General features: G+C 34.2%; 1 protein-coding gene across 1 annotated transcript in view; it reads right to left on the bottom strand.

Moving 5' to 3' along the window:
* Positions 1-546: 546 nt before the first annotated feature.
* Positions 547-13,425, bottom strand: part of LOC135130621 (uncharacterized) — a 32,050-nt gene continuing 19,171 nt past the window's right edge. The window contains exons 2-3 of the mRNA XM_064058022.1: positions 1,050-1,824; positions 547-990 (exon numbers count right to left, since the gene is read on the bottom strand). Of these exons, the coding sequence (XP_063914092.1) occupies positions 845-990; positions 1,050-1,824 (921 nt within the window). The 3' untranslated portion in view covers positions 547-844. The remainder of the gene's footprint in view (positions 991-1,049; positions 1,825-13,425) is intronic.

Genomic DNA, 13,425 nt, shown 5'->3' with positions numbered 1-13,425 from the left:
TCTCTTTACAAGTACTTTTATCACAAAATTGTGTAAAGTAAAAACTCAACTGAAATATGTGTCATTGTATTTCCGGTGTGAGGGAAGTTCTGTCGAAACAACTTTCGACCAATTATTTTAAATTCATTGTGATTATGAGTTACTAGAATTCTCTAATTATTTCCTTCCTTTCCTAGTTAATAATATCTCCATATTTTAGTTTATCTTTTCAGTCATTTCTTTTCCACTCTCTTTCATCTTTTCAATCTTCATAACAACTCTTCATTTTCTTCCCAGCAGTTTTCTACCAAATCTTTCTACACTTCTACCCAGCATTCTTGCAGTCTCAATTATTCAATTTTCTCTGGTTATTTCATTTCTTATTCTTTAGCTGATAAATAGAAAAATACCAAAAAATTCTTGAGAATTTTCAAAAAGTGTATGATTTTGTCAAAATTTTATACAACTTTCAACTTCTTCGGCGAAAACTTTTACAAAAAAAATATTTCTTTAGTTTTCATCATTTTTGTCAATATTCAGTTTACCGTGTGGAAAAAAACTCTGGTATATACTATCATATTTTTATTATACTGACTACACTTCGTACTGAAAGTCTATTGTCACAATGTAAAATTTTAGTATGGCAGTGTATTATTAATACAACAAAAATACATCTCACACAAAATTATCCTATAGCAATGAAACTGTTAAGACATCAATTTTTGATACGTAGTACCTACAAGGAAAATTATTTATTAAATAAAAACCTAGCCTCTAACTTATTGACAATTTGGGAAGAACTCTCACGACACCGTGAAATCCTCATCAGAAATTCATTAAACCTTCTTTAATCAAAACAAAATCTTTAAATCCGCTTCTTCAAAGCCTCTTCCCTTAGGGCTATCAGCACCGGGGACTCCTTGGAGTTTGTGAACTGCTCGATGTGAGTGAAGGGCTGCGTGGACTGCACAATACCAGCAGGAGCCAACAAGATGGGCGGGTTGCGATTAACTAAACAAACAAAAGTAAAACAAACCCTCCAAAAACAAACTCATCAAACAAATTATTACCCAACTCATCATCCGATTCGTCGATGGTCAAAACGGGCTCGGCCTCCTTATCCGGGAAATCAATAATAGTGACATTCTTGGGCGGCAAAAACGGTTCGCTTTCCACCACCACGGCCTGGTTGTCGGGTAAATCAAGAACTCCGTCATGGTTGACGTAGTCGAAGTTGATGGGTCTGGTAGGTACGGCGTACACCACATTGATAGCAACCGGGGTATCCACAGAAATGAACGTGTCGTATCTAACTGGAGCAATGACAGCGCCGACCCTGATCGGGAGTCTCAGCCCTTCGTGCACGATCTGGATCTCCGAAGGGAAGAGAACGCTGGTTTTCAAAGTGTACACAGTGATGGGTTTCTCTAGGACGATTTTGACAGCCGGGGTGCATTGGAGGAGCTGATTCCTGTCTGTTTTGATGGTCACTACGGGTTTCTTCTTGGACACACCCATGATGTGCCCTTTTGATACCGTGTTCATGTTGTTTTTGGATACTACGAACATGGGTACCACTGTGAATTTGTTGGTGATGGAGTATGGTACTTCGGCTAGGACATTCAAGTTTGGGAGGATGTCGGGGGTTGAGAGGTATGCGGAAAGGGCTGAATCTTCAGCGATGTCTGAGAATGTGGGGACGAGGGGTGAGTAGTGTGGTAGTTGGCTGGCATAGTTGGAGACGCTGTTGTAGTACGGGGCTCGGAGAAGCTTCAGGTATGTGTTATAGAGATGCGGATGGCTGGAGACAGACGACAAGGCTATGCATAAAATTTGAGATATAATCTGAAAAACAAAAAAACATAATTAGTATACAAATATTTGAGGAAAAGTACTAACAAAGTTGGCGTTGCGTGACCGGAAGGAAGATGGTAATTATGTGCTTAGGAACCAAAGGCACCTACATGGGTTATTATGTAATTGAAAAATTCATTGCTATTTCGTGACTTTAAACAAAATCATTGAACTCATTGCCATCTTTGCGTCAGGTTTAAGGTTATGTCAACACAAACTGCTTTGTTTCTTAAAATAAAAAAGTTGTAGCTTCTACTGGTCACTGCTTTTACAGTTCATTGCAATAAAGAATACTCGTACTTTTTTGGCAGTTTTAAACATTAAACAAAATAATGTTATGGTAAAATCGATTATTTGTGTACATCAATATTATTATTCGTTACAATGACAACGCAGTATTTAATATCGGTTAATAAATGTAATGCAAGGTTAACATTGCAAGGTAGTGAATATTATTACGTATAATTACGTTTTTTTAGTTTTTACCCAGAGCGGTATTTACAAATACGTTTAAAGGTTTTCTGTGGTAGTTGTTATTTATATTTTCCATTTTTTAATGACTTAGTTTGTATTTATCATAGTAAGATAGACACCAAAATATTTATTGAGATAAACTCGAAAACCCCCAAATTTAAGTTTTTAGTTCGGCAACCAGACATACACACGTTAATGGAATTACTACAAGATATTTGCCTAATTGAACGAAAGAATAACTAAAGTTTGCCATAGGACGAACATTCCTATTTCAAGGAGAGAACGATAAATTATAAACAAATTGTGTTACATAAAATTCAAGGACATATATCCCAAAAAGTGGTCGAGATTTTAAAATTCTGTAAACGTCACTGTTACTAGTTTAAAGAGGAAACTCCAATAAAACATATTTGCATTATAAAAAACTATATAAAAATTCTATGCATTATTCAAAGTACTTGTTAGTAAATTAAAATTAGAATAACAGTTAAACTTGTTTTTGTTCGAAATTTCGTGAATAGTTGTCTCTTTCAAAAACTAGCAAGGTTAGAAATTAATTTATTTGTAATTACTAATCGCGGATTAAAATTGATAAAAAATAAAACAACATTGGTTGAAGTTTAAAAGAGATATCCCAAATTCTAAAATAACCAAGTTTTGACAACAAATTTACCTTATTCTTTGACTATCTTTTTCTAAATTACGTAGTCTTCTTTCAACAATAAAAATAGTAAATGGTAAACTTGAGGTTGGAATCATGTTTTAAATGTCGTACTGTTGAAAATAGGTATATATTAAGAAAAATAAACCGATAATTATTTAAGCCCCACCCACCCACCCCTATCTCAGTCGCGATGAATTTTTCATTCGTTGTCAGATAGAGGGGTGGAGTTTCACTGCAAAATCCATATTTTTCTACATAATATACATATGATTTAAGTTCCTCTTTTTCTCTTCAATTAGGGGTAGTACATTTTTTATAAAATTAATCACCGAAATGGAGGCGGATGGGTGGGCGGGGTCAATTATATGTTCTTTTGCAGGGTGGGAGAGGTAAGTAACTAGGCTGTAAAAACAAACGTCAATAGTAACTTTTTTGTTGTACTATTTGTTATAAGATTTATTTCTTATTTCAAAAGAAAAATAAATGAGAGGACGGGTGGGTGGGCGGGGCTAAGTGTAACTTTTTCCGAGAGAGTCGTTTATAGGCAAGCAGTAGGCCCGCCCACCCACCCCCTCTTCATTCTGGTGACTACTCTTAATACTGTTAATTATTGACAATATTATTGTCCTATTAGAATCTTCGACGAATCTACTAAATGTTGGTGAGAAAACAGTTAAATTGTTCTTTCCTACTATAAATTGTTCGATCTAAACCTTATATTTCAAGTTTTTTTTTTCTTCGTTTATAGTGATAATAATAATGATGTTTTAATCGCCATATTATAGGTACAACTTACGTTAATGCCATATCAGATAAAAATTCAAAAAATGGAATGTTTGATAAAGAAAATATACAATAAAAAAGTAAATAATCTAAACATTCCAAAATTTTGGACACTGTCATTAATTTTTAAATTCTCTAAATATAAAGTGTTAATTTTTTCTTTTAAACAATAAATTTCGTCTTCTTTCTGCTGTAATAAATTTTGGTAGTACTATTTTTTTATAAAATTAATCAGCGAAATGGAGGTGGCTGCGTGGGCGGGGTTTATTTTTTGTTCTTCTGTAGAGTGGGAGTGGTAATTAATTGATAGAAACGAGGTTGTAAAAAAAGCGCTAATCGTAACTATTTTGTTGTACTATTTGTTGTAAGATCTGTTTCTTATTTCAGAAGAAAAATAAATCAGAAGACGGATAAGTGGGCGGGGCTAAGTTTAACTTTTTCCGAGAGAGTCGTTTATAGGCAAGCAGTAGGCCCGCCCACCCATCCCCTCTTCATTCTGGTGACTCCTCTTTATGCTGTTAATGATTCACAAAATTATTGTCCTATTAGAATCTTCGACAAATCTAATAACTGTTGGTAGGAAAACAGTTAAATTGTTATTTCCTTCTATAAATTGTGCGATCTACACCTTATATTTCAACGGTTTTTTCTTCGTTTATAGTGATAGTGATAACGAGATTTTAATCGCCATATTACATATACAACATACGTTAATGGCATGTTAGATAAAAATTCAAAAAATGGAATGTTTGTTAAGGAAAATATAAAATACAAATGTAAATAAACTGAACATTCCAAAATTTTGGAAAGCTTGTCTTTAATTTTTAAATTCTGTAAATATAAAGTGTCAATTTTTTCTTTTGAACAATAAATTTCGTCTTCTTTCAGCTGTAATAAAGTTTGGTAGTACTATTTTTTTATTAAATTAATCAGCGAAATGGAGGTGGGTGGGTGGGCGGGGTTTATTTTTTGCTCCTCTGTCGAGTGGGAGGGGTAATTAACTGATAGAAACTAGGCTGTAAAAAAGCGCTAGTCGTAACTATATTGTTGTACTATTTGTTATAAGAATTGTTACTTATTTGGGAAGAAAAATAAATGAGACAACGGGGTGGGTGGGCGGGGCTAAGTTTAGCTTTTTCCGAGAGAGTCGTTTATAAGCAAGCAGTAGGCCCGCCCACCCACCCGCTCTTCATTCTGGTGAGTACTCTTAATATTTTTAATTATTGACAAAATTATTGTCCTATTAGAATCTTCGACAAATCTAATAACTGCTAGTGAGAAAACAGTTAAATTGTTATTTCCTTGTAAAAATTGTTCGATCAACACCTTTTTCAAATTGTTTTTGTTCTTTTGTAGTAATAGTGGTAATAATGTTGTATACGCCTTATTACATATAAGTACAACATACGTTAATGGCATGTCAGATAAAAATTCAAAAAATGGAATGTTTGATAAGGAAAATATAAAATACAAATGTAAATAATCTAAACATTCCTAAATTTTGGACAGCTTATCATTAATTTTTAAACTCTCTGAATATAAAGTGTCAATTTTTTCTTTTAAACAATAAATTTCGTCTTCTTTCTGCTGTTATAAACTTTGGTAGTACTATTGTTTTATAAAATTAAAAAGCGAAATGGAGGTGGGTGGGTGGGCGGGGTTTATTTTATGTTCTTCTGCAGAGTGGGAGTGGTAATTAACTGATAGAAACTAGCCTGTAAAAAAAAGCGCCAATCGTAACTATTTTGTTGTACCATTTGTTATAAGATTTGTTTCTTATTTCAGAAGAAAAATAAATGAGAGGACGGGTGGGTGGGCGGTGCTAAGTTTAATTTTTTCCGAGAGAGTCGTTTATAGGCAAGCAGTAAGCCCGCCCACCCACCCCCTCTTCATTCTGGTGACTACTCTTAATACAGTTAATTATTGACAATATTATTGTCCTATTAGAATCTTCGACAAATCTAGTAACTGTTGGTGAGAAAACAGTTAAATTGTTATTTCCTTCTATAAATTGTGCGACCTACACCTTATATTTCAAGGGTTTTTCTTCGTTTATACTGATAGTGATAATGATGTTGTATACGCCATGGTACATATAAGTATAACATACGTTAATGTCATGTCAGATAAAAATTCAAACAATGGTATGTTTGATAAGGAAAATATAAAACACAAATATAAATAATCTAAACATTACAAAATTTTGGAAAGCTTGTCATTAATTTTTAAATTCTGTAAATATAAAGTGTTAATTTTTTCTCTTAAACAATAAATTTCGTCTTCTTTCTGCTATAATAAATTTTGGTAGTACTATTTTTTTATAAAATTAATCAGCGAAATGGAGGTGGGTAGGTGGGGGGTTATAAGTTCTTATTCAGAATGGGAGTGGTAATTAACTGATAGACTCTAGCCTGTAAAAAAAAGCGCCAATCGTAATTATTTTGTTGTTCTGTTTTTCATAAGACTTGTTTCTTATTTCAGAAGAAAAATAAATGAGAGAACGGGTGGGTGGGCGGGGTTAAGTTTAACTTTTTCCGAGAGAGTCGTTTATAGGCAAGCAGTAGGCCCGCCCACCCACCCCCTCTTCATTCTGGTGACCACTCTTAATAGTGTTAATTATTGACAATATTATTATCCTATTAGAATCTTCAACGAATCTAATAACTGTTGGTGAGAAAACAGTTAAATTGTTATTTCCTTCTATAAGTTGTTTGATCTATTACTTATATTTCAAGGGTTTTTTTTTCGTTTATAGCTATAGTGATGTTGTATTCGGCATGTTACATATAGGTACAATATACGTTAATGCCATATCTGATAAAAATTCAAAAAAATAGAATGTTTGATAAGGAAAATATTAAATACAAATGTAAATAATCTAAACATTCCTAAATTTTGGACAGCTTGTCATTAATTTTTAAATTCTCTAAATATTAAAGTGTTATTTTTTTTAAACAATAAATTTCGTCTTCTTTCTGCTGTAATAAATTTTGGTAGTACTATTTTTTTATAAAATTAATCATCGAAATGGAGATGGGTGGGTGGGCGGGGTTTATTCTATGTTCTTATGCAGATTGGGAGTGTTAAATAACTGCGCCAATCGTAACTTTATTGTTGTACTATTTGTTATAAGATTTATTTCTTATTTCAGAAGTAAAAAAATGAGAGAACGGGTGGATGGGCGGGGCTAAGTTTAATTTTTTCGTAGAGAGTCTTTTATAGCCAATAAATTATTTCTTTCTGATTTCAATGGCAAAATAAATTATTAAACAATAAATTAATTAATCAATAACAACCGAAATCAAAATTAAACTTCTACTTTCTAAAAAAGATGCTCAAAATGGTCTCCATTTACTTCCTGACATATATGGCGTTTATATTTTGTCTTTTTTTCTTAATATGGATTGTATTTTTTGAACAACGCGATACTCAAAAACATGTTTAATTTCTTATAAAGAAATAAGTATTTTGCAGTTAAGCTCCGCCCTTGGTTCACGGCGAATAAAAAAATCATCACAATTGAGCTAGGGTGGGTGGGCGGCCTTACATTTTGCCTTTTTGTTTTAAGTTTCTTGTTGTAAAAAGAAAAAACGACAAAATATAAGCCCCACCCACCCGCCCTATCTTAATTCTAATGATTTTTTTTATTCGTCGTGAACCAAGGGGGCGGAGCTTAATTGCAAAATCCTTATTTCTCTACAAGAAATAAAGAACATGTAGGTATGTGAGTAGCGTGTTGTTCAAAGAATAATATGTACCTATATTAAAAAAAAACAAACCCATATAAAATTTTTGGGGCGAACAATTAGAGCACAACTTCTTATAGCCCTACGCCTAATTTCAGAGGATTTGTACAATTGGTTCTCAAGATATTTAACCGTTTCCATAGATTATAGCGACCTGCAAACTAAGTCAACTAAAAGCAAAAGCGTCTACAGAAGTGCGATACCTGTAGACACATATATCATATAACTAACGACTTTATAAAATCATTTATTTAATTCAAACCATAATCGTTATTTCGATTTAACATGAGTGTTCTTGTATTTGCTTAATCTTTATCTAAGTCAGCGAGACAGCTTTAATGTAAAACATTTATACACCAAGTTACCCGATTTGGTTCGCCAAGTCAAAAAAAAGACATAACATATACATATTGTGTACCTTAAACGTATACACTTTCCAGCAAGCCCCCTAACCTCAGAGGCGTACCTCCCAAAAATTGTACCACTCACCAAATTAATTAAAAATGAGCAAAAAAAAACCCACTTTATCAATCTCCCCGGTAGGATGGGCGTCGAGAGCCAAATACAACAATAATATTTATGATGAGTATGTCGAGAGCTACCTACAAGCAAGCGTTCAGCTCCAGGCCTCTCCAACAACAACAACCGTTTGGATAAGAGTATTACATCAAATGATCTAAGATGTTATCGCTGAATATAAAACGCCAGCAGGACCGCAAGATCGCCCACAATGGCGCCCACTTTCACTCGCCGGACTTGCAAACCCAGTCAAATAAATGCACAGACCAGGTTCAGGGCTCTCGCCAATGTCATTGCCGAACGTCAACCTCTGTGTTATTATTTACGATTATTCGGTGGTTTTATAGAGGAACTGGGTTGGGTCAATGGGAGAGCGTCGGTTTTGGATTTTTTGGGCTGTTAAGTTTTGACACTTTTACTTTTTGCGGGGACCAAAACGAGTCCATTGAGAAGAATGAACGGATTGTGGACGGAAATTTGGGCTCCGTACGGGGTGTCGCTGAAAGGAACGGCGTCATGCTGGGGGATTTTTATCATGGCTGGTTGGTAATCAGAAACTGTCATTGTGGATGCGATGGAGTCCCGGGAGATTAATGGTGGTGTGCATGACCTTATACAGGTAATTGGGAAACCCATAATTGGTGGATCTACCCGAGTCGATGGTCGTAAATATTTTATTTAAACTTATTGTGAGAAGTACTACGGTACTTCTAATATACACGGTTGCTGAAAAGTATGGAAACAGTTGAATATTTTGGGAACGGTTAGTTGGATCTTCTTAAAATTTGGGCTATCGTTCAAAACACTATTCAAGCTCTATTTTCTGTCATTTTTTAAGCTTTAAAGTTCACTGGTTTTTGAGATGCAAGGCTAATTATTATCCATTCACGATCTTCATACAGTAAAGTAGGCTTTGAAGAAGTAACTATGAGGGTCTCGAACATATTTTCTGTAATGTAGAAATACGCTGTAAAATATTTTTTAATTTTTTTTCTCATAGGGGAACATCAACTGTGGCGAAAATTTTATCAACAGGGGACCAAAATTTAAAAACATCACTATCTAGCAAGCGAAAACTAACGGATTTACTTACAAATGATATGTTTCGGAAAGACCTGCAACGACAAATTTGGCAACTTAATGAAAAAAACGAATATTTCACTGTAGATACTCTTTTGGCATATTCTAGGGAACAGTTGGAATTTAAAGGGGAGCGAACCACATTATACAAAATTCTCAATGGGTTATAAACACAGGGAAGTAAATGGTCGCAAAATTCTATGTGAACAAAAACATGTCGTTGCAGACAAAATTAACTTTTTTGAGAACATATTTACAGTTTCTAAATTGTTGTGAAAACTTGACTTTCGTGTATTTGGATGAAACATGGATCTATCAAAATGGTTCGTCCATTCGTCGCTGGGTGCACGATACTGATCTAAAAAGCAATCCCACCAAAATTAAAAGTGAACTTCAACGGGGTTCTTGAATGGTTGTAACAGTTTTTTAAATTCAAAAAATAACGATAGAGACTATCATAAAACGATGGACGGGACAATTTTTCAAAATTGGGTGGTTAATCAGCTCATTCCTGCTTTGGCAAAGTTGAACCAAAAATGTGTGGTGGTTTTAAACAATGCACCGTATCATTCGGTTCAGTTGGATAAACCACCCACTTTTTCTAGTAAAAAATGTGAAATGCAGGAATGGCTCTTTAAACATAGTGTTGAATTTGCCAAAAAATTTTCGAAGAAACAGTTGTGGGATTGAATTAAACCCTTCAGAAACAATAGAAAAAAAATATTTGGTAGACGAGACATTAAGAGAAAGTGGCCATGAAGTTCTTAGATTACCTCCGTACCATTGTCAATATAATCCAATTGAAATGGCGTGGGGATTTTGTAAGAACTATTACAACAAGCATATAAATTCTCAACCTTCATTAAGAAATAGGGTGGAGAATTTATGGCTTGAGGCGCTTTCTAAATGTACTCCAAGCATGTGGCAAAATTTTTGTAAACATTGTGAAAAACTTATTTTGGCAGATTGGGAAAAAATATGGGAAATCTTTCGTACGAATCTACATCTCCTCTCATTATTTCGCTGGGTGAATCTGATTCAGAATCTGAATTTGAAAATGACGGTGATGATACAGATTTTCATAGCGAAATAATGGAAATGGACTGAATTGTAGCTTGTCGGGGGGTGATATTTCTACGCATCTTTCGTTCTAAATTTACCAAGGTAGTATGTGAAAAACTACCTGACGTACAACAAAATAAGTATAATTTTGGTTAGATCATTCACGTTGTTACTTTGCACCAAATTTTAAGCATTTTTATTTTTTTCTGTAACTTTTCGTGGACCTGAAGAAGGCGTATAGTAACGTTCTTATTAATAAGCGTTTGGAAGTACTTAGTAAAAGCAAATAAAAAGCACTTACGTAAGCATTAGTAATAGCTATATAGATAAATCATACAATTTAAGGCCGGAAAAATGTTTCAGAAGAGCTAAACCCATCAAAGCACTAGAGCAAGATTGTTGTCTTTTACCAACCCTTTTAGTAATCTTAGAAAAGTGAAAAAAAAAGTTGGAAGATATGGAAATAGGTTATTCACAAAGGTCGAAATTTCCATTTCTAAGAAGAGTAGACGAGCAGAACGAACTGATGATTGAGAATTAAAGATGAGATGCTAAATGTGGCATGTAACAATAGTCGTATGCAGAACCCCCATTCATATAAAAACAATGTTTAAGCGAAATTTTGGTGTTTGTTAGTTACATATGAAATAAACACTTACAAAAAGCCGAATAACTGTTTTAAATAGCGTAAAGTTTTATACTTTCTAAGAAAAGGATACCATTAACTTAGTCATTGCTACTGAAAACTGAAAGTATCGGCAACAATGTTTATATTTCTGGCACATTTTTTAACCTTTAATTTAATAAAACATAACCTAACGAAAAAAGTTCAGGGAATTTTTATTCTTCTGCATCGAATACCAACAAACTCACTGCATGAAGTATAAAATTTGAAAAAATTGCAGTCAATAGAACTTGAGTATTCCTAAGGACAGACCAAATTTCAAAAAGATTCAACAAACCGTTCTCGCGATATTCAACTGCTGCCATACTTTTTAGCAACACTGTATACGAAAGGCTTCATGTGGTAGATAGTTTGGTTACACATCCAAGATCCAGGGCGTGATATTTCTGATCGAGACGAAGTCGAGTACTAACATAGTACATATTTTAAAATTAATGACACTAAATATGGAGCAACATCATTAATAAATCAATATTCCCAACACAAAAAATAAAACCTCAACAACATCAGTAGTTGACAGTAACCAAGGCAGTATAAATATACGTGGTTTATAAGGTAAATTACCTGGTCTTCGTACTTCCCATATCAATCATCGTTGACTTTTTAATCTATAAAAGGTAGCAGTACCGTACAATCAACTGGGAAGAACAGGTTTGGAGAACTACCGAGAATGGTAGTCACCTTCTTGGATTTACCCACCGCAAACTCATACACCGGTCACTGCCTACGTAGATCTTCTGCAATACTTTTATCGGATACGTGTTCAAATATTGCAAGGAGATTGGTAATGGATAGCTACTACAGGTAGTACTGAGAAAACTGTTAATATAAGTTGAAATAACGTATATAAACATTAATATAATTGTGAAAATGAACAGGCCAGTAAATTGCAGCACCCAGTGGTACTAACGTGTCATAAATATGAAATTTCCATACGAGTGCTTCGTGTGACTTGCATGCATGTTTATTCAGTTTAAGTAATAAAATCAGTGAAAGGTTATCGAATTATTTTAATTACATACTGATGTTTTTTGTAATTTCAGGAAATTGTAATATGTACTATTTTAACCTTGCCATTTTGCGGTAAGAGTATAAAATCACTCACTTCTTATGAGCAGTACAATTTTCGAGAATGTCAAATTTAATACTTTGTTGAAGATTGGCAGTCGTTTGTGACCGATGATTTCCCAAATATTTTTTTATTTCACGCCATACCTTCTCTGCTAGATTAAAATCTGGGCTATTAGATGGCCAGAACAGTACATTTATGCTGTTATTCTTTACAGAACGTTTTGTAGTTATATGACTTGAAGCATCATCCTGTTGCAAAAAAAATAAATAAGGGAAAGGTGCCTAAAATGATCCCCGTAAGGGAGAAATTCTTTAAAAAATACAAATTATTATTATTCATGTAAAACTGTAGCATTATTTGTAAGAACATTGATTTATCTAGGTAACAGTATAAGCCAATTGGTGATTCGATAATTATAAAAAAAGTGATTAACGTTTTTCCAGGACTTTACAAAAGGATCATTTTAGGCATCCCCATAGGTAAAATGATCCCTCGGCATGGGCATAATGATCCCTTTGAATTTTGACCATAAGGGGACAGCATCAACAAGAAAAATCAAATCATGACATAACTGATAAATATTTTATTTCAAAAATTAACAAAAAAATAAATTCTTAAAAAAAAATAAACAAAAAAAGTTTGAAAATCACCGAAAACACGGGGTGTATAATTTCTGGAAGAGTTTGAGACAATACTTTAGTCATCAGTACGTGCTAAGATAAGACTAATTTTGCCAAATGGGATACCCTCCAAGAAAAGAGAGGGCGGGTGGGCGGGCCTACTACCTGCTAAGATAAAACTGAATTTAGCAAATGATATACCCTCTAAGAAAAGAGAGGGTGGGTGGGTGGGGCTAGTAACTGCTAGGATAAGACTGAATTTGGCAAATGATATACCCTCTAAGCAAAGAGAGGGTGGGTGGGTGGGACTAGTAACTGCTAAGATAAAACTGAATTTGGCAAATGACATACACTCTAAGAAAAAAGAGGGTGGGTGGGTGGGGTTAGTAAGTGCTAAGATAAGACTGAATTTGGCAAATGATATAGCCTTTAAGAAAAGAGAGGGCGGGTGGGCGGGTCTACTAACTGCTAAGATAAAACTGAATTTGTCAAATGATATACCCTCTAAGAAAAGAGAGGGTGGGTGGGTGGGGCTAATACTTGCTAATATAAAACTGATTTTGGCAAATGAGATACCCTTTAAGAAAAGTGACGGCGGGTGACTGGGATTAGTACCTCTTAAGACTGAGAATTTCCCAAAAATAGAACACGAAAATCCCTAAAATTCTTTTAAATTATTTAAATTTCCCCGTCTTAAGAGGTACTAGCTCCACCCACCCTCCCTCTCCTCTCTTAGAGGGTATTTCATTTGCGAAAATCAGTTTTATTTTAGCAGGTAGTAGGTGGGTGGGGCTAGTAACTGCTAAGATAAAACTGGTATTGGCAAATGGTATTCCCTCGAAGAAACTAAAGGGTGGGTGGGCGGGGTTAGAGGATATGTCATCTGC

Source organism: Zophobas morio, unplaced genomic scaffold, assembly GCF_036711695.1.
Source record: "Zophobas morio isolate AGI-343-1 ecotype UQ-CSIRO unplaced genomic scaffold, CSIRO_AGI_Zmor_V1 ptg000017l, whole genome shotgun sequence".
NCBI lineage: Eukaryota > Metazoa > Arthropoda > Insecta > Coleoptera > Tenebrionidae > Zophobas > Zophobas morio.
Note: the sequence above shows the minus strand (reverse complement) of the source record. Positions and strands in the feature narration are given on the sequence as shown.